Source organism: Micropterus dolomieu, linkage group LG22 (assembly GCF_021292245.1).
Source record: "Micropterus dolomieu isolate WLL.071019.BEF.003 ecotype Adirondacks linkage group LG22, ASM2129224v1, whole genome shotgun sequence".
NCBI classification, from domain to species: Eukaryota; Metazoa; Chordata; class Actinopteri; order Centrarchiformes; family Centrarchidae; genus Micropterus; species Micropterus dolomieu.
The window spans coordinates 25,378,898-25,405,143 of NC_060171.1; the positions used below are offsets into that span (position 1 = coordinate 25,378,898).

General features: G+C 41.7%; 1 protein-coding gene across 12 annotated transcripts in view; it reads left to right on the forward strand.

The window, feature by feature from the left end:
• mical3a (microtubule associated monooxygenase, calponin and LIM domain containing 3a) overlaps positions 1–25,084 on the forward strand; it is a 96,694-nt gene extending 71,610 nt beyond the window's left edge. For 3 of the 12 annotated variants that reach the window (XM_046038016.1, XM_046038015.1, XM_046038014.1), the window contains 15 exons: positions 2,311–2,594; positions 3,642–3,803; positions 5,628–5,702; positions 5,862–5,975; positions 6,070–6,149; positions 6,248–8,291; positions 8,383–8,477; positions 8,757–8,933; positions 10,055–10,105; positions 10,874–10,981; positions 12,402–12,495; positions 21,386–21,485; positions 22,430–22,503; positions 22,622–22,907; positions 22,954–25,084. In XM_046038016.1, the coding sequence (XP_045893972.1) occupies positions 2,311–2,594; positions 3,642–3,803; positions 5,628–5,702; positions 5,862–5,975; positions 6,070–6,149; positions 6,248–8,291; positions 8,383–8,477; positions 8,757–8,933; positions 10,055–10,105; positions 10,874–10,981; positions 12,402–12,495; positions 21,386–21,485; positions 22,430–22,503; positions 22,622–22,806 (3,643 nt within the window). In that variant the 3' untranslated portion in view covers positions 22,807–22,907; positions 22,954–25,084. Of the gene's footprint in view, positions 1–2,310; positions 2,595–2,890; positions 2,984–3,641; positions 3,804–4,287; positions 4,351–5,627; positions 5,703–5,861; positions 5,976–6,069; positions 6,150–6,247; positions 8,292–8,382; positions 8,478–8,756; positions 8,934–10,054; positions 10,106–10,873; positions 10,982–12,401; positions 12,496–13,313; positions 13,365–14,394; positions 14,446–21,385; positions 21,486–22,429; positions 22,504–22,621; positions 22,911–22,953 lie in introns of all 12 variants that reach the window. The other 9 variants (XM_046038025.1, XM_046038019.1, XM_046038018.1 and 6 more) reach the window with 9 other exon arrangements.
• The last annotated feature ends 1,162 nt before the right edge of the window (positions 25,085–26,246 follow it).

Consider the following 26,246-nt stretch of genomic DNA (forward strand, 5'->3'; position numbering starts at 1 on the left):
CCAATACAGTCTCAACAGTGAAGCATGGTGGTGGCAGCATCATGCTGTGGGGGTGTTTTTCAGCTGCAGGGACAGGACGACCGGTTGCAATCGAGGGAAAGATGAATGCGGCCAAGTACAGGGATATCCTGGACGAAAACCTTTTCCAGAGTGCTCTGGACCTCAGACTGGGCCGAAGGTTTACCTTCCAACAAGACAATGACCCTAAGCGCACCGCTAAAATAACGAAGGAGTGGCTTCACAACAACTCCGTGGCTGTTCTTGAATTGCCCAGCCAGAGCCCTGACTTAAACCCAATTGAGCATCTCTGGAGAGACCTGAAAATGGCTGTCCACCAACGTTTACCATCCAACCTGACAGAACTGGAGAGGATCTGCAAGGAGGAATGGCAGAGGATACCCAAATCCAGATGTGAAAAACTTGTTGCATCTTTCCCAAAACGTCTCATGGCTGTATTAGATCAAAAGGGTGCTTCTACTAAATACTGAGCAAAGGGTCTGAATACTTATGACCATGTGATATTTCAGTTTTTTCTTTTTTAATAAATTTGCAAAAATTTCTACATTTGTGTTTTTTTTTCTGTCAAGATGGGGTGCTGAGTGTACATTAATGAGAAATAAAATGAACTTTTTTGATTTTTGGAAAATGGCTGCAATGAAACAAAGAGTGAAAAATTTAAAGGGGTCTGAATACTTTCCGTACGCACTGTATTTTTGTTGTGAATCAAACAAGAAATAAGCCAAAAAAACTGAAAACTTGGGCGTACATAAGTATTCACCCCTCCAAACTCAATACTTTGTAGAGCCGCCTTTTGCGGCAATTACAGCTGCAAGTCTCTTGGGGTATGCATCTATAAGCTTTGCAGATCCAGCCACTGGGATTTTTGCCCATTCTTCAAGGCAAACCACTCCATTACTGGACGGGTTCTGCTGGTGCACAGCGTTCTTTAAGTCATACCACAGATTCTCAAATGGATTGTGTTTTTTCTTGGGGGCCAAAAAGCTCAATTTTAGTCTCATCTGACCAGAGTACCTTCTTCCGTATGTTTGGGTAGTCTCCGACATGCCTTTTGGCGAACACCTAACATATGTGCTTGTTTCTTTTTTTTTTTCTTTAAGCAATGCCTTTTTTTCTGGCCACTCATCTGTAAAGCCCAGCTCTGTTTAAAGTCCTCCAGTGAACAGATACTCCAGTCTCCCCTGTGGAGCTTTTTGTTGCCTGTCTGATTAATGCAGTCCTTTTGGTGGGTAGCCCTCTCTTGGCAGGTTTGTTGTGCTTCCATATTTTTTCCATTTGGCCAAAAGCTTTAATAGTGCTCCGTGGGATGTTCAAAGTTTTGGATATTTTTCTATAACCCAACCCTGATCTGTACTTCTCCACAACTTTGTCCCTGACCTGTTTGGAGAGTTCCTTGGTCTTCATGGTGCTGCTTGCTTAGTGGTGTATATATTCTGATATAATGTGACACGATCTAATACAACGTTGATTTTTTTTTTTTTTGTTCGCTTTCACACCTTTTTGCAAGTGAACCAGAGTTTGTAAACAAAACCACATATGTGCTAAGTTCATCCATTAGTTGGACAGAACTTCTGGAGTGGGTAAAAGCAGGAAGCTTTCTATTCACAAAGCAAACTTTACTATAAAAGCTCTGGCAGAATGCATACTGCTATGTGTAGTGCCATCACTAATGAGTCATGTTTAGCCATTTCATCACCGCTAATTACATTATGAGGTACATATGAGGTAGTTATCAGTGTAATTAAACACACAATCTGCACTTATTATGAGAGCTTGTTAACTTAAAAAAGGGCAGAGTGCTTTCCTCAGTCGGGTCGGATTGATGTCGGGGGCCATGTTCACACCTTAAACCTTACCAGAGTTTACTTGGAACTGTACCGAGACCACCTCTTCAGCCAGGTCTCAGTACGGTTGTTTGGTTTGCACCATAGTGCGATTCCTGGATTCACACATTTCCGAAAGATCTGCACCAAGGGGAGAAAACAAACTCTAGTGCCAAACAAGACCGGTGTGAATACACCCTTAGGTTGCACACTGGTGGACTTTATTTAACTAAAATATGTGACTTCTGAAGGTAACTGGTAAGCTACTTTTTCATTTCACTGTAGAAGAAAAAAATGGGGAGCTGATTTATTAATTTTATCACTTCTTCTCCATACCAATGAATTTTTGCTTAAAAATTACTTTTTAGCAACACGTTGAAGTTCAGTCCTTTGCTTGTGTTGCTTTGACTGATTTCCCCTCTCACTTGTTCTAACACTTTACTGGGACTCCTCCTCTGCTTTCCAACAGTAGCTCGGAGTCAGACATGGAGGAGGAGGACGAGCAGGAGGACCAGGATCAGGATCAAGAGGAGGTGGAACAGCAAGCTCCCAGCCCCTCAGACCTTGGCGGCGTTCCCTGGAAGGATGCGGTAGGGCTTCACGCCAAGCTGAGGGGTGAGGAGGGAGAGGACGAGGCTTTGGCCGACGCGGTCAGCAGAGACGGGGAAGTAGATGAAGAGGAGGAGGAGGAGGAGGAGGAGGAGGAGGAGGAGGATGAAGATGAGGATGAAGATGCTGAGGAGTCAAGCGATGGTAAATTTGTTTTTCGCTCGTTGGTGTGATTACAACATGATTTCTATGAAAACCGGAAATCCAGTTTGTTTCCATTGGTGTATGTTAAAACCCCACGTCAGTCTCCATTTGACCTGTTGGCGAAATCTGTGTCGTGAAGTGTCATTGTCCCAAACATTGTTGTCCTCATCCTCTTCTTCTTTCCTCCTTTTCCATCCCCTCCTATTCATTACTTCCCCCTTTCCACTGTGTTGCTTGTGTGTGTGTGTGTGTTTGTGTGTTTTTGTTGTTGGGCCTCCGTCTCCCCCTGCTGGCAGAGGGGGATTACTGCCCCTGGAATAGAGAGCTCCAGTCAGGCCTTTGGCTGGAGAAGTACCTCACAGATGAAGAGGATGTTGGTACATTTAAAGGTAGCAGCCTGTGGATGCGTTTGCAGTAACTTTGAGCGTGATAGATAATCCTGGCTGGTTTGGGTTTCTTTTTCAAGGATTCAAGAGTGTGGCTTTTATTTTGTTCTCTTTGTTGTCTTTGGTTTGTCGGTTGCAGTTGTGTTTTAAAGGATTTTGTTGTTCATAAGTGTGTTTCTTTTAAAGAGTTACAGTGAGGCTCATCCCACGTTAACCTGCTGTTTAATACCTCAGTTTTTTGAATATGGCTTTATTACACTAACCCTGATGCGTGTCAGAGATTTTTGGGTTTCCCCCTCTAGGCTGTGCAGTTATGGTTTGGTATTGGGTTGCAGAATAGTTCTGTTCAACAAATGGATGTTGTTTTTTTCTTTAACGTTATATATTTGAAGCTCGGTTTTATAATTTAACTTTATTTTTGCTGTACAGTGCATGCAGCCTTCCTCTCCCTCGCCTCTCTGATGATTTTTTTTTTGCCAGTGTATTCTAACTGTCTTTCTGCCTTCTCCCTTTCATTTTTGTCCTGTCTTTTCCCTCCTCTCTTCTTCTTCCTCTTCTTCTTCTTCTTCTACTATTGTGTGTGTTATCCATCTCTGCATACACAACTTAACCACAACCCCTTAAACACAACACTACACCATATGCTGACACCCTCATTCAGCCAGGAACGTACAGATCCAACAAATCCTGCAGCCTGTGGATCCCCAGGCCATTCCAGGTTTGGTGAGAACACACCTCGACTCTGAGGGAGACAAGGATGGCCAGCCGGCCTCTGCCTCCCAACTCTCCCAGCCCTCTGAGCTCACGCAGCCCTCCTCCACAGGTAACCCACCCAGAGGAGCTGAACACCTGGGAAGACTTTGCTGGGCGAGTCCCAAACTGTAGGCCTTACAGGGTTAAGGATCAGTGTGTCTCATTTCGCCAGTGTGGCTGCTGCTGTTCTGTTTTTATGTCTGTGTTTGTGACAGGAGGAGCCACCTCCCCCAACTAACCCACCTGTTGTTTATTATCATCTCTGATTTTGTACATTTTTTGTCACGTTGCTTTTTTATTTTTTTGGAATGTCTAATTTTGTGTGTAATCATTATTAATTTGTCGTTCAGAGGCGCTGTTGGTCCTCTGGGGTGAATTTGAAGTTCTTCAACCACATCCCAGCGCACCATTTAACCCCCTTGTCAATTCTTTTGATTTTGTTCTGCTTTGTTCCGTTGTGTTCTGCTATGTTCTTTCCCATGTGTCTAATTACTTTACTGTTATTTTCCTGCCATCTATCCCTTGTTGTTCTGTATCTTCTGGTTTGAACGTAGCCCCTGCCCACACATCCGCCCGACACGAGGCAGTGAGAGTCTGGTTGGAGTCCATGTCTGGAGGTAGCACAGACTTAAAAGGGATCACGATATCCCGTTTCAGACTCGTACTCTATCTGTCTTCCGGCTGGCCTTTTTTTCTGGAGCATGCAGAAGCACATGCCGAGACCAGTAAACTCACAAGCATGCATGCTGTAAGGCTGTCGCTCTCAACGAGTTCTGCACACTTTGGGTCACCTTTCACTTCCCAACCTCTCATCCAACCCTTCCAACTTCCAAAATATGTATTATTTCTACTCACATAGTACATTGCACTGCAGTGTAATGTATTCCAGAGACAAATAGACAGTCTATCAAGTGCTGGAAACACTTAACGCTGCCGTGTTTCTTGCCCTGATGGGTAATGTGTGAGGTATCTGCTTGTACTGTTATTACATTTTTGAACTAACCTTAAATGCCACTTGTACTTGCACTAAGTTCAGATAATGAAGCCGTTCAGGTACTTTATGAACTGTTTAAAACCTTGAATGAATGAAATGAGAAGTCCTACACATATATTTCAATTCATGGGCAGCACTTGTGTTCTGGGTTAAAAGCTTCGAGAAGATCTTCTCATGCTCATACCCACTAGTTCTTTCAAAATGTGCCTGTGCACCCACCTGAACAGTGGCCTATTTAATGCATTTAGCAGAGGTGACTTTTAAGGTTGTGATTTTATTTCACAATATCATGAATTAACTGTGTGGGTCCCTGTTTTAGTTTTGTTAGAAAAATTGTCTCTCCCAACAAACTTTGTTTACACGACTAACTGCTGCTCGTCTCTTAACCAGTGTCATTTACCTTTTTGGTTCTGCTTTTGCTTGGTTCAAATGTCATCCATTTGCTAATTTTAAAATGGATAGCTGCATGTATTCATTTACTAATGCTACTCTGTGCCCATCCTTAGTTCATATTTCTTCACAGACCTATACACGATTTTATTTGTATGCAAAACTAATTTATGATTTTCTTGCCAGAAAACTTTCCTTAAAGCTGTTCTCAGAAAGAAAAAAGGATTTTGGTTTTGAAGCCTTTTCATCCTTTTTTCAGCCATATATATATTTTTTCCTATAACTGAGCTCCACTCTTCAAAATTGGTCTGATAGATTATTTCATTCAACGAACTTGGAACCCTGGTCCTCTCTTTTTTTAAAGTTTTACCTGCAGCAAGAATTTCCGAGAAAAGTTCAGTTTAGGTTAGGTTTTTGAAAGTTGAATAAGTTCTCGCTCTGTTACTGACCGAAGAATGAATGTGTAACCAGTTGACTCATTTTCTTTTTGCCTTTTCTTTGTCGTGCCAGAGCCCTGTGAGGATGAGGATCTAGAAGCAGAAGCAGACAGTCCAGATATGGAACCTGGTACAGAGATGGATCAGGGTGAGCTGTCAAAATAACACATAGTAATGAATAAGTTCTTTAAAAAAACATCAAAACATGTTCGATTCACAAAGGACTCTGCTCCATTGCAATAAAATGATAGAAATAATTACAAGTATAAAGCTGAGTAACATAAATATTCCATATGTTGTGTTCTAGATGACATCCCTTCAGATGCAGAGGCTGAGGCTCGTTTGCATCAGCCTGAGTGTGCTGAAGTGCTTCCAGAGGAAGACAAGAAATCAGAAAGTCTGACTGTCACCTCCAGTATTGGTACATGGTCACCTCACATTCCTCAAAATTTATCACAGGGATATCTTTTTACACAAATAAAAAGCAGTACCATTTTTGTTGTTTGTGCATTCAGAACCATCCTGTGTCAGCCCCATGCAGAAAGAAGAAGTTGTCCTTTCCCCACTCAAACCAGCTCCAGAGCCTGAAACACAGGTGAGATAATTCCACACTGCTCAAGTTGAAAGTTTGTGATGTTAGTTTTGACTAATTCCTGATCTTCTCTGTTTCTTCTTCACATAACTGTGGTGAAGTCTCCGGGCTCCCGCTTTTTCCCAGACCTGTTCATTCCTGAGGAAGTGAAGAGGATAACTCCATGTCCTTCTCCAGCCGCCAAGAGTCCACTGTGCCCTTCGCCAGTCCAGGATCCTTCTTCTGTCCCTTCTCCTACTATTGCTGCCGCTGCTTCCCCTGTCAATGTCTCTGCTTCACCTCCACTTATTTCACCCACCAAATCACCCAATAGCTCTCCAGTCAAGCCAGACATCGAGTCACCTGTCAGATCACCCATCAGATCCCCCGTCAAGTCACCTGTTGGCTCCCCAATCCGCTCTCAGCCCACCCCCCTACCAGAGACTTGCAGGCCTAAATCTCCGGTCTATCCTCACCGCTCTATTTGCCCTCTCACGGGCAACCCCCTCTCCCCGATCTGTGCTCAGCCTTTGCCCTGCCAGGAACCTTCATCCCCTCTCACCTCTGACTCTCCCGTGAGAACTCAGCCTGTCCCCGCAGTCACTTCTACGCCCATGACCAAAACAGACAAGGGAACACCTGAGTCCTCGATGCCCATAGATTCCTCAACAGAGGAAACTCCATCTAAAAAGGCAGATATCATTGAGGAATTTTGGTTAAAGAGTGCAGAGATCAGGAAGAGCCTCGGGTTATCTCCTTTGGACCGCAGTAGTAAAATCTTAGAGAGGAGCGCTGTTAAGGCTCCAACGCAGGACTCCACCCCTGTTAAGACTCATTATCCAGGTGTGTCTGAGGAACAGAAGCCTGCTTTTACTGGCCGCGCTGTCATTCGCAGACTCAACATCACTCTTGAGGGTCAGGTCATTACCCCCATTGCTCCTGCAGAGCCCAAGAGTAATGGCTCTGATAAGAGGGACCTCAGCAGCAGCTCTGGCTTGGGGTTGAATGGAAGCATGCCCACGAGCCAGACAGCAAACAGTGACAGCTACAGCACGTCTGACTCCACTATGCTCACCCCACCCTCCAGCCCACCACCACCTGTGCCTGCTAATCAGTCTCCAGCCGTGCTCAGGCAGCAGAGACACCAGGTGTCCTGGAGCAACGGAACAGAGAAACCTCCATTTGAAAGTGCCAAAGAGCCAGCAAAAACCAAGAGTCCTATTCCTGCTCCGAGGGCCCAGCTGAGTCCCGTGTCTGCACCCAAACCCGCACCCAGGAAAGCCGCCTCACCCGAGGCAAATCCCGAAGCTGCTCCAGTCGTTGTCATGAGGGAGAAGAAGAAGAAGCCCCGGCCAGAGGAGGTGAGGAAGTCGTTTGTGGAGACAGTGGAGGAGATTCCGTTTGCTGATGACGTGGAGGAAACCTACGATGAGCGGACACCAGACACGAGCATGAACAGGTACTATACTCCACCCACCAGCAAACCCTGCAGGGACAAACCTCCCCTACATCTGGCTCTAGCAATGGAAAACGGTAAACCCAATATCTCTGTCAACCCAACCTCAAAGAACCAGAGGGCAACTCAGTTCTCCCCAGAGGCTAAGGAGATCGCTGAGGAGAGAATAAGGGCACGAGAAAAGTCCATCAAGAGCCAGGCTCTGAAAGACGCCATGGCCAAGCAGCTGAACAAAATGAAAGAATCTGACATAGACAAGGGTGCCTCACCTAAAGTGGCCTGGAGTGTAACCCCAGAGGCTGCTGGAAAAAGTAAAAAATCAGCCGTATCTCCGAAGATGTCAGCCGTGAAAGCCCTGGAGTCGAAGAAGGCAGAGACTATACCCGAGCGTTTCTTCAGCAGCAACAAGAGTCTGGACAGCTCGGTGGCATCGTCGGATGGCTCCTCTACGAGTAAGAGCAAAAAACGAAGTTCCCTCTTCTCACCGCGCAAGAATAAGAAGGAGAAAAAGGCCAAGAACGACAGCAGCAGGCTCTCCGGCACGGACGAGACACCGCCCAAACACAAGTCACTGTGGAAGGCTGTCTTCTCAGGGTACAAGAAGGACAAAAAGAAAAAGGATGATAAATCATGTCCAAGCACGCCATCCTCAAGTTCCACCACTCAGGACTCTGGGAAGAAGAAAATGTCACCTCCTGGGAAATCATCAGGTGAGAAAGGTAACCCAGTGTAGAAGTGATTGTTATATAAATAGAAAAAAATATCTAACACATTTCTGATTTTGCTTATTGTTTGGTACAGACTTGAAATCACGCAGAAACTTGAGCTTCTCAGAGGACTCAGACCTGTCCTGCGACGATGTCCTGGAGAGGTCCTCCCAGAAGTCAAAGGCAGATGTGAGTTACTCTAACTCTAATTAGAAACGTTACATCTTTTGTCATTAGGTTTTTTGGACACGTATAGCCTCGCAAAGCCAACCTGAGCTCATTTTTGATTGGACATTGTTGATTGGACGTCTGCATCTGCAAAAGGTGTGCCCGTTTATCCTTTCAAACCAGAGTGAATGAAACATTTGCAGGCCGGCTTAGCGAGGCTGGACGCGTCCTCATCACATCTATTGCATCCATTTCTGTTTTAAAAAACACTTTCCTTTAAATAACTTCTTCCACTCCCAGCGGCATTCGGACATCTTTGACCTAGTGTCAGGCATGCAGAGGGAAGCGATAAAGGAGGAGAAACTGGAGAAAGAGAAGAGGAGGGAGTTAAAGGAAAGAAAGAGGGTGAAAGAGAGGCATAAAGAAAGAGAGCGGGAAAAAGAGGTTGCTCGAGAAAAGGAGAAAGATGATGAGGAGGTATTGTGCAGAGGGGGGTGAAATGATTTTGAATTTCATATGAACATAATTTTGTAAATGCAAATATATATCTCATACTAACATTAAGTTCAGAAAGCTTGCATCTGGCTTTTAGACTGACCTCAAATGAATCTTTAATACTTTAATTATTTTGCACTCGTGTGATCTCAGAATAAATCATTCAACCAAATCTCGAAAAACACACATTTTCAAGGTCTTCAACACCACAATACGACATGTTAAATGCACATCATAATGATATCCATTAGCAAAATTACAAAACGAGTGAACTCTTCAAAAGGCTCGATTCATTAAATATGCCGGTCGCATATATATCTTATTAGGACTTTGAAGAAATTCAGCACACAAAACCTAAATTCCTATAGCATGTAATTTTATTTTAATACATTTGCATTAATTATGTTGGGCTGAAATTCTAAATGATTGTCTCCAGTGCTGCTCATTCTGTGTGTGGGTATGTCTGGTGGTTTAGATAGATGCAGTTGAGTTCAGGGCCAGAGGCATGAATTCATTAACCGTTGTAAACACATTTTAAAAACTCTGACATGCTGTCATTTAGTTTTCTTCACTTTGACGACATATATGAAGAATGATTATTTTTTTTTTTCATTCATAAATAATATCGATCTGAATTTGGACTTCATACAGTTACAGTATCTGTATCATGCCTGCCAGGCCGTGTGCAATTCAATGAGAGCCCACAGGAACCGTGTTGCCTAGTCTCTAGTAACTGTTGTGGTGTTTTTAAAGTTTTCCAGATCTTGGCGTGTATTAGATGTATTATCGTAGGGATAACTGTAGAAATAGTATTGAAAATAATAGACCTGTCTTACTGCTTAAGGGTAAGACAGCAAAATCCTTGGTTAGAATCTGAAGAATGTGATTTGTAACCATTTTGTTTGACTAATTTCTGATTAACATAGCTGTTTTTGTTTTGGTGTGGGATATTAACATTGCCTGTTTTAATTGTACCAGCTAAGTTATTACTTTTTTGTCTTGTTATGTTTTATTTTGACCAATTCAACATAATCATTAACCCATTTAATCATATCATCTGTATCATGTTTGTTTCCTTCCTGTTTTGTTTTGTCTTCCCTAAGTCTGTTTATGTCCCTCACGCACTGGCATTCAAGAGATCGTACGCCTCAAAGGTAGTATTACATACGTTCCAATTGAAAACCCCCCCACCCCTTCGCGCATGTGCCGGTTTACTGTCATAACACCATACGTGCATCTGGCTTTAAACTAACCGTCCCCTCTGGTTGCACTTAGTCGGACGCAGCGCCCACTCACTCACTCAATGCTGGATATCCACTCTGTTTAAACATGAATCTCATTGCTCACTTTTCCTGGTCACAATGATACCTCTCCATCTCTCGATACCAGGGGCTGTTCCTCTCTGACATTAACCCGCCTTTCTATCACTGTGGCGCTGTTTATACTCCAGTCTGGCCACTGGAATAACTTTGACACTTTTTCTTCAGTGCTTTTCTCTCTTCCGCCTGATTTATGCAAACTTTTTTACATCCTCACAAGTCAGCTAATAGGGCAAACATCCCTGCTTTATTGGCATACTTTATTGCCTATTATCATGGAAGATTTCATAATGTGAAGAGGGACTGTAACCGTGAGAGCTGCAGTGAAGTTGTATACGTATATTCTAAGATGTTTCATGTTACCATACCTTGAGATTGCAGTTTATAGACCCAGACAAGCCTGTAGTGGTGTTTTAAATATTCCAAGCTAGATGACATTGTGCTAGTCAATGTTGTCCCTCACCTTCTACAAGATCCAATCTGAGTTTCCCCCTCCTCTGCTGGCCAACTTTTCTGAAGGGCCAGTGCCCCATGAAGTCAACTCCACATATTAGCAGCTTGTGAATGAGACCTCTCTGACCCATGTGTTTGTTATTACACCAGAAAACCTACACAGAAGAAGAGCTGAATGCCAAGCTGACACGAAGGGTCCAGAAGGCCGCACGACGACAAGCCAAGCAGGAAGAACTCAAGAGGCTGCACAGAGCCCAGGTAACTGAACCTTTGCTGATGCTCTGACTTTTCCTCTTATCACCGCAGTGAGGTGGACATCTGTGGTTTCGAGTGAAATGTCTCTGCAACTATTGCATGGATTGCCGTGAAATTTGTTGCAGACATTATACCTGCTAAACTTTAGCATGTTAGCAAAGTCAAGTACAACCTCACAGAACTGCCAGCGTTGCAGGCCCTTTCTCTTGTTCTGAGGTCATCTTTAAAGTAGGTTTATTATATTCTTTTGTGTTGGCTTACTTACATATTTGTGTGCTGAATAGCTCTTTCAGAGGGGTGTTTTCTTCAAACAATGTGACAATAGTTCATGTGTACTGTGTATATATCTGTATTGTTAGTGGTATACTAGAGATGTCGCTGTTACTCAGTGTTGTTCTGTTGTTTTTCATTTGTAACTTACCATATTGTCACTCTAATGTGACTCAACCGTCTTGGAGTGCGGTCAAATTCATCCATTGGTTAGGAAATCCACCGTGATTGATGTTGTTGACACTGCAGTCAGGCCAGTCCACTGACTCAGCACTAAGCTAAAGCCAAAGTCTCTTCTCCTGGAGCTGTGGTTGGCTGGCCTGAATTTTGCTTCCTTTTAGTGGCTAGTTTCAGAACCCAAACCACCCTTTTTGTTCATCTCCCGTTGCTGCACAACACTGATAAAGTTCAGCCCTGACAGAGGAAGTTAAGAGTCTGAGGCGGGGAGGAAAAACAATAGAGCTGTTTCTTCTCATTTTATGCATCTCTCAAACCACCCCTTACATAGCTTTACCCACATTAAATCAATTGTTATTTAGACACTTACCAGTGTTCAGGTGATTAAGGTGAAGTACTCTCCACTAGGAACGCATTTAGATTTAAATGTCTGAGTGTGTCACAAGGCCCCAACACTTTGGCTGCTGCAAGCTGTTTGTTGTTACTAAACAGGGTGTTTAACATAGGCGCCCAAGGTCTGGGTCGAACCAGGCTGCATGCCCCTCTCAGAAGTCCTAAGAGGCTGCATCCCGGCCATCATTGCCCCCTATTTCCTGCCACTGCCAATAAGAAGTGAGAGTCTGGTGTGGGCTGAAGAGGGGAACAACCAGGAAATGTTTTTGGTGAAAATCATGAAATAATATTTGCCCATAATAACAGACTCTCATACGTGTAGACATCACTCCAGTGCTAATTAAAAGTACTCCCTTTGCGCCTCGAGACATTAATTTTTAATGAGGGTTAACTAATTATTCGAGGTAATGTCTGCAGCCCGCTCCATTAGAATCTGTGGGACAAATCAGTTGTAATTTGTAATGAGCGGTAGATATTATTATTCTGTGCACCCATGTGATGTGAGATAACTCAAGTCATTTCTAATGTACTTGCGCCCGTCTACATTTAATTAATAATGTGACTAACCTGCTTGTTCATTCAGATCATCCAGAGGCAGCTGGAGCAGGTGGAGGAGAAGCAGAGACAGTTGGAAGAGAGGGGCGTAGCTGTGGAAAAAGCTTTGAGAGGAGAAGCAGGTAACAACTTGGCACTTATACCGTCACACATCTTTTAGATCAAGCCGCCCATCCCGTGTGGTGTATCAGTAATGCAACTGCAGATAGACACGGTGCTCATATTCAGTGAACTAAAGGGTTTACCAAGTTTCATAACTCATTTAAATCTCTTATGATTAACATTTTACAAGTGATTTACTGTATGTATAACAATGAAATTATGTTTTTGTGTCAGCGCTGGCTCCGTGAGACCACGTTTCATCTTGATACGATATGAGTTCCGTCTATTCCAGAGCTCTGAAGGGAATGATAATAATAATATCGATGGTTAGGATGACGTAACCTAGAATTGCTTTACCTCAGAAAAAGTGTCCCTCTGCGATCATTTAGATTGTGTTGAAGTCATATTCTGCATTTACCGTTTTATTCATTCAGTGGAGCTCAAGCATATTTCGGCATGTAGATTAGTGAGCAGAAAGACGTATTTGTATCTCTAAAGTAATAAACTAAAATTATTCTTGACAAGGGACTATCACAGACAATATACTTCTGAGATGAAGAATACCTTGTTTGTTAGAGAGCAGCACAGTTCATTATTTGGTAGAGTTTTATAAGAGTGTGAGGCATGAATAGTGCTCAATAGCAATAACACATTATTTATATGATGTGGGTTTTGTATGTGAGTAAGGTTGTGAGATTCTCCTTCATAGAGTTGACAGTATATTCCATCCTAATTTACTTTATGGATATGGAATAACAATTTACTTTTCCCATCAGCTGTTACTGCTGTCAATTGTTTGAGTATGTTTTAACTTGTTTACTACTCTACTCTCTTAAAGGATTGTATAAAGGTACTTATACATTACCCAAACAGCACAAAAGAAGATCAGGTATTAGATTTACTGTAGTTTCCTTCCTTCCTTTTTATTAATGACATGTGACACTGTTATGTAGGCTCCATCTGTGGTGACACACTGCAACAGTTCTCCATCTCTGAACATGTCGATCTTTGTTCGTCCATAACATGTCCGTCATCGTCAGTCCGAGCTGCATGCGATGTGAGGAGAATGTGTGTCCTGACATAGATTTGTGTGTGCTCATTCTGGATGTGTTTTGTCTCCTTCACTGCCTCTCAATGAGGAGAGTTTCTGTACTCTGATCAAGACTCAGATCACGGAACATTTTCATGAATGCAATCAGAACGTAAAGAAATAAAAATATAGATTGGTTTGCGGGCTGACTTTATTAGAATATTCTCTGCTAATATTTGCTGTGGCTGAGTGACTTGATACAGATAATTGTCTAGGTCTTATCTCTCTCTCTCTTTTTTTTTATCATGGTGAGTAACAGCAATCCAGAGTTGTTTCTGACTTCATCTGTTGTACTGAAACGTCACACTTAAACCTCAGCTGCTCTTTCAATCTGAAATGATTAAATCGCTGCCGTATTGTAATCAAACACTGGTCCACATGGATTGGATAGTACAAAATGGGAGGATATTAAAGCTTTTCTTGCTATTTGAACAAATTAAAAGCAAGCAATACAAAAACAAAAAAAACAAAACAATTTCCTCAACATGTCAGCACGCAGCACATTAATATATTTACATTGTGTGATATTAAGCAGACTGAGCCAGCAAACAGCAAAACAACAAATCTATGTTGCAGTATCTTATTATTTTTGGAAAATGCCATGTAGTATTGCGCAACCTGACTGCATTATGTGCTGTGGTGAGTACCGACGGACTCTCTTTGTTCTGAGTGTTGCTGCGGTGTGTATGTGTGTTTGTCTGTGTCTTGTGTGTTTGCAAGAACATGCATGACCTGCAGCTGTTGGAGAATTTTGTGTGTGTGTGTTTGTTTGCCCAGTTTGGGGCTGTGTGAAATAACTCCTATCTCTAATATATCCCTGTCATTGTAGACTATTGGGGAGATTCTAATTACAGTGAAATCCTGGACTTGCATCTGGGCGGTATGTATTTCAAATCTGTCGCTTTAAAGTAACCTGATGGCTAACCCAATCTGTCCCCCACCCCCGTTTTATTTCCTTTTTACTACTTGAGCTTTGTACCCCTCATATCTACCTTTATTGGCTGGCTGATTTGCTGGCTGGCTTTTAGCCTTGTTGCAATACTTTCTGCTCCTATAACTCCCCCCTCCCTTCACCCTCCACTCTCACTGGGTTTCTAGTTCAGTCAATCTTTACATCAAACAGAGATCAGACACTTGGCCTCGTGCTGTCCTCTTAAGAACGTCTTTGATCTCTATAAACTCATGAATGATAAATGAATGAATTAATGAGGAACTTTTATTTGTCACTCCTCAGACTGCACAATACAAACCGCAGAAGAGATATAAACAGAGACATAAATCCAAACAGCAGTATATACATTCTTGCATTCAGAGAAATACTGCACAGAAACACTGAGGGCCACTCCAACAGAGACAACAAAATAAATAATGTTAACACAATTAAACAAAATTAAATAATGCAAAATCATTATTGACCTTACAATTTCATACAACTCACAGAACATGATCATTAAAGATGGCCTCTCTTGTATTTTCATTGATACATAGTTTGCCAGATAAAATGAACACAGAATTTGTTAACTAAAATCATGAAAGTAGCAGCATGGTGGTCAAGATTGGAAAACAGCATAAAAATAAGGTTGCTGATATTCAATATTTTTCTCATTGTCAGCGAATCCCAAAACCTTTAATGAAAAAAAAAAAAAAGCAAAAAGTATTTTCTTTGCAAATTTAACCCTGTTAAGCTCATTCATCTGTGCTCAATTATTGTCCAGCATCTATTAGAAACGTGCACAACACGTTCACTGTAGTTTATCTGTCACACACACTTCATCCTGCTGCTGTATACTAGTGCACAGTGTGTGTAATTAAAATGGTTCCCACCAAATACACTGTCTACTCCTGTTTTAGTAGCTTTTGCTAAAACATTGCTACAGTGCTCAGCTGGTTTAGGAAATGATTTTGTCTTTAAAAAATATATTTGTGACCAGTTTTTAAACATTTATTCATTAAGAGCCAATAGGACTGAGATCTACAGACGGGGTAGAGAAGTATTAGGAGTCAGACTAACACACTGTTTGTTTTGGTCTTTTCACGGGATTTGTTGACAATAAGAAAGCTACAGAACAATACCAGCCTGTATCCTTAAAAGTAATTATTACAAAGAACACAAAACCGTCTCTCAGCTGTGGTATAAATGTATCAATGTACCTGTTTGTGTTGCTGACTGTATGACACCATATTTAAATTTTTACAGCTGTCTTTGTGATATTCTGACACAGATGAACAAAAGATTATGTAGTCTGACATGCTGAAAAATATATTGATATTGTAATTTTTTGTTGCACCAAAAAATATCAAACATGAAGAAAAAGCACATTAACATTCAAAAGAGACACATGTCACAGCATTTACAAACATTGGACCCCTCCCTCCCAACAAACACATAACTGTGAAAGTATTGAATACCCTTTCCTGGACTGACTCATACTAAACTGCTAGCATGGCTCTTAGCTTCCCCTCAGAGCTCTGTGCTGCTGCAGTTCTGTCCTGTAGTCCCAGCAATGGCTACCCTGACTTTCTCATACCTGCTCAGTTGCATTACTCCCAGTATGTGTGTGTGTGTGTAGTGTGTTCTAATAGGCAATGTTGCAACCATTGACCCTTAGCTGCTATGTCCAAGCTGTGATTGGTTATCAATAACAGCCGTCTCGTGGTATCTGTCATGATCTTGTAGACTGTGGCTTTGAATATGAGTGGAATGCATTTTTTCCTCCTCATGTCTGCTGTAAAATGGAATCCCTCAACAGGAGTGAGAAACAGGTGCCACATTTCCACATATTTGAGCAGGGCCTGCGCTTCTCTGTGGTTTTGTCCTGCTGGTTGTTGTCACTCATAAGACAGAGGATTGCGTGGGGTTTTGACGTAAAGATTAGTAGACCTTACACAAAAGAAGATTTCTAACCTAACTGGCTGACAGGGTTCTTGAAGAGGCATTTTATCAGAAAATCCAACTTGTTTTTATATTTTTGAGTCGATAGAGGTAATTCATTCCATGTAGTATGTGTGTAGTATGTGCGGGGAGGAGCATCCCCACGTGCTGACAGCTTCAGAGTCCTCTTTGTCTTACTGTGTTTGATCACCTGATGGGCAATAGTAGCGTTTTTGACTCAATACCAGGCTGGAAAGTGCATAGTTGCTATATTAGCATGGTTATACTTGAACCCTGCAGAGGGTACCCAAACTAAAGCCAGGATCTATACTTTGAATCATTTCCCATATTATTTTAATCCTCTACTTTAATGATTATACAATTAAGGATTTACTGAGTGGTAAGTACTAACAATACATTTCAAATAAATACAATTTTTACTAGGTCTCCAATCTGTATTGCAGTTTTCCCAACAGAATTTGACTTTTTCCTCTGTGATAGTCCCTTGTAGTAATTATCTGGCGTTCTCCCAGCTCCTTAACCCACCAGCCTGAGAACACTGAGTCTCTGTCTCCTATTTGTGTCATGTGATGGCACAAGTCCTAATATGTGTGTGTTACTATCAAACATCAGTTTCCTCCATCTGCATATTCTCCCCGAATTTTCCTTACTTTACACTTAGTTAAGGGTTAAGGTAGCATCATCCACTAACAATGATCTTACTTTTGGGAGAAAATCCCTTTAGCGGGTGCATATTAGAGAAAAGCTCTAATTTGCACTTCAATGGTAGCTACACTTCAAAAGTCCCCACACCATCAACAAATTGAGCCGGGTGGTCTAAACATGTTCAAATAGTGTTTACAAGGAGAGGCTGAAACATCTTCAAAGATGAAGCAATTATCTGTGACTGTGAGGGAGATTGATCTCCTGGTGATCAGTAATGGCTTTAATAACGGGATTAAATCATTCTGTGTGCTGTGATAAACACTGGCCATGTGTATAGGCTTCATAACTGACATAGGGTGCTGTTGCCTAACAGGATTATCTGAAGAACTACAGATGCAACATCAAACAGGAGGATTATTTTCCCTTTCTGTGCTCCAAGTTTTCTGTCTTCTCTTGTTTCTGTTTCCTATTTTTATCCCTTTCCTCATCCCTCACTCCACACAGCTGATCTCTCCCACCTCCTCTCTCCAGGTGATTTGTCTTCTCCCTATCACAGTGCTCCTGCCCTCCTTTTGATTTTTCTCCTCGATGTTCTTTCTCCCTCGTCACAACCCTCTCTCCCCTCCTTCTCCTTCCTGCTCCACCCACACTCCTGTGTCCTTTACTCTTTTTCTCCCTGCAACATCTCTACTCTTCGTCCTGCATTATTTTCCAACATTCTTTCTCCCTCACCCATCTACGTCACCCCCTCACACTCTTTCCCTCTGTGTTGTGGAAGTTGAGCCCTTTGTGGGGATACCGCGCCGAAGACCTCTCTCCTTCTGCCTCTGCTGTTCCCCTGAAGGTAACGTAACCCTGCCGCCTCTGCTGACGGTTGTGGCGGGTTACCATGGCAACCGTACGGATCTCCAGAACCGGGCTATCCCCTTGCGCTCCTCCCCATCATCCTCCCAACTGGTCCTTCTCCTCTTCCTGTTCTCACAGTTTGTGTGTGCTAAGGCTCAGTAGATTTCCCTGAAATGTTCCAAAAACTCAGTGAAGTATTGAGATTTATCAAGATTTATTAAAAATGTTGAATTTTTTTTAGGGTTACGTAACCTGAAACCCTACAAAATGATAGCTAGTTAGCTTATGCCCCTTGACTTGGAAAGCAATAGGTTATTCTGTAGGTAGTAAGTTAGTTTGCTCAGAATCTTAAGGTTTGCAGCAAACACACTGTTTCATCCATTCTTTACATTTTGGCTGTGTTGGTGTTGTTTTGTAAAGTTAAAAAAAAGACACTAGCATTCAAACTATTTCAATAGTATATAATAGCTCAGCTTTTACTAGGGTGTAATTCACACAGTTCCAACATAAGGAGAAATCCAAAGCTCGACATCCCTGCTGTGTAGAACCATGTTTCCCAAAAAGTTGGCACGCTGTGTAAAATGTAAATAAAAACATAATGTGATGTCGAAACCCCATATTTAATTGAAAATAGCTCAAAGACAACTGTTGGAACTTAAAATTGTATTGTTTTTGGAAAATTGTATGCTCATTTCAAATTTGATGCCAGCAACATGTTTCAAGAAGTTAGGACAGTGTCAACAAAAGACTGGAAAAGTTGTGAAATTTTAAAAGAGAAAAATGCAAGTTGAAACTCTACCATGCAAAGAGGAAACTGTATACACACCAGTTCCAGAAACGCCGCTGCCTTCTGTGGGCTCAGGCTCATTTAAGATGGACTGAGGAAAAGTGGTGAACTGTCCTGTGGTCTGATTTTAAATTCTGTTTGTTTGTTTGTTTCTGAAATCATGGACCCCGCATCCTCTGGGCTAAAGAAGAGAGGGAACAAACAGCTTGTTATCAGAGGCCAGTGTAAAAGCCAGCATCCATGATGGTATGGTGGTGCATTCCTGCATATGGCATGGGTAACCTGCACATTTGTAAAGGCACCATTAATGCTGAACAATAGATACAGGTTTTGGAGCAACATATGCTTCCAAGTAGACAACATATTTTTCATAACCAGCCTTGCTTATTTCAGAAGGAAAATGCCAAACCACATTCTGCACGTATTACAAAGGCATGGCTGCGTTGTAAATGAGTCCAGGTGCTAAAATGGCCTGCCTGCAGACCTGATTCGTCACCCATTGAAAATGTTTGCCATATTGTGAAACGAAAAATGCGACAAAGGAGACCCAGAACTGTTGAGAAGACTGTAAGAATGGGAAAATATTCCACTTTTAAGATTACAGCAGTTGGTCTCCTCAGTTCCCAGACGCTTACAGAGTGTTGTTAAAAGAAGAGGTGATGCAACAGAGTGGTGGCATCAAATTCAAATGGGGCATATCATTTTCTAAAAACTAACATTTTGTTGTCTTCATGCTATTTTCAGTAAATACGGGGTTTCAATGTCTCGCCCATCATCGCATTTTGTTTACTTTTACATTTTACACAGCGTGCCAACTTTTTTGGAAACAGAGTTGTAGTAAGCCGAGTGGAAACCTGATGCATATACTGTATGTTGTATTTGTTTTGCAATTCTCATTCAACTGCACAATCAGAGTCTCAGAAAATGGATAATAGAAAAAAGATATTTGAAGCTGCATTCACTCAAAGGGGAACCTACTCTGCTATCGTGTGTCTTTAATCAACAGCATGTGTTCCGTTTTCTGTTTAGCCAAAATGAACCGTAAAGCTTTATAGTCCTTTTTGGAGTATTCATTTTTGCTGTTGTTTTTAGAGATTCTGCATCATCTGCATCTTGTCCCTTGAATAAATGATAAAAGTGTCATTTAATCATAAAATGATAATAAACACGAGCGGTGAACACCTTGAGACGTGGCTAGCTCGCGGGCAAGTTCGTGGGTCAAGGAGTGAGAAACTTGCATGGTGTGAGAGTTTGTTATAAATATTCAAGTCTCACACACAACAAGTCTTAAAAAATTAATGGATCATCTGTTTTTTTCCCGTATCTAACACCTGTCAGTGGAAATTTTGCCTGAGCTCCTAATCCGTGTGAAGAAACATGCTTTTCTGTTTGTGTGAGCATTTTTCTATTTTTTTGTTCCTTTTTATTGCTGTTTTTGTACCGGTGGCTCTTCTGTCCTTTGTGTTCGGAGCCTTGGGCTGAGGGTTGGCGGCGGTGGAACAGGTTGAAATAGTTCAGGAGAAAAAGAAAAACGCCGATTCGTAGGATAGGTTTGGAAACTTAGCCATGCTTTTATAATTCCTCCTTCGTCTCCACATGTTGTTTTCCTCTCCAGTGTGAGCTATTCTTCTCCAGCTTTTGCCTCTCTCTGTCCCTTGTCTGTTAATTAGCGAAAGCCAGCCCCCTGAGACCACAACCATGCAATTTATGTGTGTACAATGTTTTTCCTTTTCATTTTGCAAGAGCCTCCTCTTCCCCAGCTAAGTATGTCACGCTGCATCGAGGTTTGCCCTCCAGTGTTTCAGTGAAACCGCTTGGCTCCACCTGCAGCAGTCAGATAAATGTAAAGGATGCATCGTCCCAGCAGGAGACCTTTCTAAGCATGCCACATAGACTGGTCTTCTCTGCAATACAGTGGGACTGCTGGAGATGTGTACAGCTCTTCTGCACTCTGACTGGTAGAGCTGATTATGAAAAATGCAATGCATGATGCTAGTAGCACAGAACATGCTTTACCCTGAGGCAGACTTAAGAGAGGAGTGTGAACTTCACTGTTGGCCTCAATGATAAGTCATCCCATGAACATTTGACCTTGTAACGGAATATGTAAAGACAGCAGAATAATACATGCATTTTTCCTCTACCCTCAACCGCTCAGCAGGAATGGTATCTAGAATGATTTTATTTCAGCTGCTGGGTTAATATGTGGGCAGGGGAAAAGCATTTCCATAGGTCCTTTGGTTTACTTGGTGTTTGTGGTTTTTCTCACTGAACACTCACTCAGGAACTGATAGGAGGAGGTAGTTGCTCCCAAAGAGCAGCTACATTGACACAAAAACCAAACTGGGAAACACACACTCTCAACTTTACAACAATAGGTATTGTCTGTCTGTGCGTGTGTGGGTTGTGTGCGCGTGTATGCAAAAGTTTGCCAAAGTTGAAACCTGTAGCTCCACGCCATCTTCCGTGCGCCATCTTTAAGTATGGCGCGTGTCGAGTCTGTCCTTCCACCTCACCATCCCTCAGAGAGGACATCCTGGCTTGGCTGTCATTGCATTGCCTGTGTCAGTCCTTGTCTGTGTGACATCAGTGCCTTCTCCCAGCCATCTGGCTTCTCACTCCCACTCTTTTCCTCCTCCTTTCCCCCAGGCATGGGCAAGAAGGATGATCCCAAGCTAATGCAAGAGTGGTTCAAGCTGGTGCAGGAGAAAAATGCCCTGGTCCGCTATGAGTCAGAACTCATGATATTGTAAGTACTTTACTGTTGGGAGTAATATAAACAGCTAATTGGAAAGTTTTATTCTGTTTGTTTTTTTTATTCTCATGTAGGTACTTGTATGTATCAAAACAACTGAGTTATGTTATAACTTGTCAAAATGTAGTAAAAAGACTATAAACTGGCTATCACCTTCAGCTGCAGCCTCACTTTGACTAGGCTACGCTTTGAGTTTAGTGCTCAGATTATCTTGATACCGTGCATACAGTTAGGTTGATAACGTGTTAATGTTTAGCATGCTGTTTTAGCATTACTCTCAAAGTACAGCTGAGGTTGACTCAAGTCTTGGTCAAGTGGAACATTTGACTTGCGGAAGGCGCTGTAGGGACATGTCGGGAGATCACCAAAGTTATAAAGATTGGTTCCTGGAACCATGATTGTCTGCAATAGTTCACTCTAAACCAAACAGAGCAGAGCCTGCGCCAGCCTGACTAAAAATATAATGCAACCTGTAATACCTGTGATAAACTGCCTGGTGATGTAATAATTTTTCATAATTTATGTACAAGGCAATTATAGCCTGATAAGGAGTATACAGATGATACAATAATGACTTATTACCTCTTTATTATTATGATTATTAATATTACATTATGAATTAAAAAAAAAGGTTAGCCCTCAAAGAGTCATAATCATTTTTCAACATAATGATATGTGATCACATTTGCAATCCATTTACAAAAACAACTTCATTACATTCTGACAAGTCATTAAATTATCTAGTGTTATCTCATTATCAGTTTCTAAGAGCAAAACATTTGATTAACTATTCATCTTTTGTGGACCAAACAAATAATAATAATAATAAATCCTGCTTAGATAAATGGCGATACAGCCAAAAAACATACACGTTGGAAGCTATAATTCTTCAGTGAAACAAACTTAGCTTGTCCATGTTTTTCTCTTCTGTCCCCAAGTGCCAGAGAACTGGAGCTGGAGGACCGGCAGAGCCGACTGCAGCAGGAACTCAGGGAGCGAATGGCTGTGGAAGGTGAATGCAGGAGTATTCATTAACGCTAGCAGCCCGGTCACTTTAGCTCTAAATGTTTATATCTGTATAATCCGATCACTTTCTCTTTAACTCCATGTTTTCCCTGTGCCTCTCTCAGACCACCTGAAGACTGAGAAGGAGCTCGCACAAGAGAAGCAGATCCTGAATGAGATGTTGGAGGTGGTGGAGCAGCGTGATGCCCTGGTGGCCCTCTTGGAGGAGCAGAGGCTTCGGGAGAAGGAGGAGGACAAGGACCTGGAGTCCGTTATGCTCTCCAAAGGATTCAACCTCAACTGGGCTTAAGAGGAGTGAAACAATTGACTTCTGTAATGGTCATCTTTGAATCAGAATAGGCTGCTGAACACCTGCAGCAGTGAATGTGTAAAGATTCCCCCAACACATATACACACACACACACACACACACACACACACACACACACACACACACACACACACACACACACACACACACTACGGCTGTCTCTGACATTGGGGTAGTCTGCAACGTTTACATATCCTCTGCCCAAAGGCAGTCCAAGTTAATCACTTTGCAGTTTTGCTTGCTCTCTCTCTGTGGGTGGAGAGGCGAGGACATTCACAGCTTTATCATCCCAGCCTTGAAGTGGATTCTCTCAAACAGGGAAGGGAGGAGGGACGGGGGGCTTGGGGAGAATGTTAAAGACTCGTTTCATTCTCGATTATCTAAAGGGAATAGTGCAGTTCAGTCCTGCTGATGTAAAGGAATTGTAAAGAATTGTGTTTTTCTGTATAGTTGTGTAGAACAAGTCACATATTCAGCGTAGGAGGGTCATCTCTTCCATAAAGGACTGCTGCAGAGGTGGGTTTTAAATGCTGGAGTGATGTCTCCAGTGTCGATCTCAGATTCTCCTTTTCAGTCTGACTGTGGGAAGGACATCCTCAGCTGAAGCTGCCTTTCTATCCAGTGACAAACTGACTTCCGCATCTTAATGAACCACAAAGACAACAAGGAAATCTAGCCCCCTCTCTTTTTTTCCCTCCACAGAGTGTTTAGTGAGTCAACACTAAGAATTCATTAAATAAGGCCATGTTTTTATGCATTTATTATCTTTTGTTTGCATTTAACAGATAAATATTTTCTTTTGTTTTGCATTCACAGGAGAGTGCCCAGAATCTCATTGTCTTGTACTTGTGCATATCTCCCAGGCACCCGTAAGCCATTGCATGTCGGGAATGAAGGCTGCAGGCAAATAGAAGAACTTAACCTTGTCTTTGATAGCGAGGACACAGAAAACAGACTTACACTTTATAGGAACACTAAATCATTTCACATGACTTGATAATGACGGGCCTCTTCAGGACATGCCATTCACTGTATATCACACTGACAGTTTGAAGTTTACAAATACATATTGATCGTGTTCAAGATGGTAAACTGTAGCGAGGTAAAACAACTGTTAAAAGGAGTCATCTCTGAAGGAACTGTCTCGTCATGTTCAGATACGTGTCCTACAATATGTGTAGGACGTCATCGTTAATGAAGCCGATTTCACTGTTAGTGGATGGTCAGCGTAGCTCACATTATTCATTTTGTGCCACAGGACTGTCTCTGTTGGTGGATGCGCTGCAATATCTGAGGAGTACACCACAAGAACTTACACACTTACACCAGTATATGGCAGTGTTAATACTTTACCCTTGAACTAGATGCCTTTTTTTATTTTCATTCTCCATACTTATTATATTATATTATTTCATTTCTGAGTTATCTTGTTTTGGAGGTAGTCACATCCATGTAACCCACTGGAACTTGAGATTTTTTTACCTGTTTTTTTTTTTTTCTCAAATACTTTTATCCAGCCGGTCCCCAAACAAACAAATAGATTACTTTAAATGGGGCGCTAAAGAAATGCAAAGTGCTTGATGAGCAACTTGTATCAAACAGGAACATTGTGGTTTATCTGGTAGGCAGTCACATCCAGTAGCCTTTATGACAACTGTACAAATCCAGGCGGTCACTGTTTTACAGCACAGAAACACTAGAGGCTATATTTATGACTTGGTATGAGCTGTGAATATATAAAAAAAAAAAAAAAAAAAAAGAAAAGAGGAAAAAAAAGTTATATAATTTTAAGGGTTGTCATTTTAGATGGTGCGTCACACATTTGACATGATTGTATTGATATTTATTAACATTTGTGCAAACTGTATTATATGTAAAGAAAATGAATCCTAATTTTTAAAGCGTTCTGTTGACACAAGACTTGTAATGTAAATGCTTCATGTAGCTAAAATGCATAGGGGTGTTGGATGTATGCTGAAAACGGCAATAAAACAATGCAGTTGTTCTTTTAACTGTTTGTTCACTAAAATGTTATTTTTTAATTGTATGGATTATGATTATCAACAAGTAGGATCAATATGGGCAGAAATGTCGACGTGATATGAAAACTTTCTTTGATCGTGAAGCCTTATTTTACTCTTCAGTTCTGTGGTTTATCAGTGAAGTGTGTCAGTTGCACTGCAGACACTCTGCTCATATGAAACGTCTGTATCCTCACTGCGCTGCATTATTATAAACTATGATGAAATAGCCATGAGTCACATCTCTGCCTTCCAGGCGATTTCTTTATTGTGTCTTGTATTGATGTATGAGCGTCTTCTTTAATGATTTACTTTAATGATTAGAGAGGCTGCAATCAGTGCATCCCGATTGATCCTGTCAAAAAGCTAGATTTAAACACTCATTGAAGTTATGTTGCTGTCCCTCATGGGTAAATGCACACAGGGTTTCTCTTGATGGGGAGCAATTTTCTATCTGAATAATTCACCTTTTAAATAGCAGGGAAATACTATGCCATTGACTTTAGACCAGATTTTTGTTGATCAATGGCGCAATTGCTTTCTGCTGCTTCAAGATAGCAATCTGACGACCATGCACCTGACCACACCTCAGTTGTAGTTTACGTATACATACATTACGTTTAGGTTATCCAATTTGATCCTTGCCTTTATTAAGGCAAGGGTGTCAGCATCTGTGACTGAAGTAAAATGAATTAATGATATTGCTGAAGGCTGGAAATACATTGGCTAAAAATAACTAATGCAAACTGAGCATGTAACGTTAGCCTACATAATCTTCACTTTGATCATTTTACAAGAGCAGTAACAATTCTAGTCTCCCATATTGGTTTTAATAATTGCTCACAGTTCAAAACACATGCATGCCAAGTTATGGCATGAGAGAGAAAAGCCTTTATAAATGGTAACTTACATGGTGATGGACATTCTTTATCCTCCATGGTCGATGAATTTTATCATTTGAGTTTGAGAATGGTGGGATGGCATTATCTCCTTTTTTCCCCCGTAAAGGATGGTCCAGTCTATGCTAAAGAAGATAAGAAAGGAAGCATTGAAACACCTTTCCTTAGCATTTACACAATTCAACCAGCTCATATCATGGCTGCCACTTAAATACTTCCAGATTATTTAACTCAGTTAGAAACCTTCCTCAGCAAAAACACACTTTTCAACCGCAGCCCAACCCTCCCATGGGCACACAGATGGACGCAAGTGCATTTGTTATATACACAACGTGGGTGCTGGACAGGAAAATGTGACTGATACTGTGGTGGTTGGAAACTGGCATTGACACTTGCATTGCGCTTTGTGCCGCTCTGCGCTGCTCTGCGCAGTGCTGGTGCCGTAGAATACTCATTTTTGGGTTTCTACTAGAAAATGTTTACGTGCTTGAATCTTAAT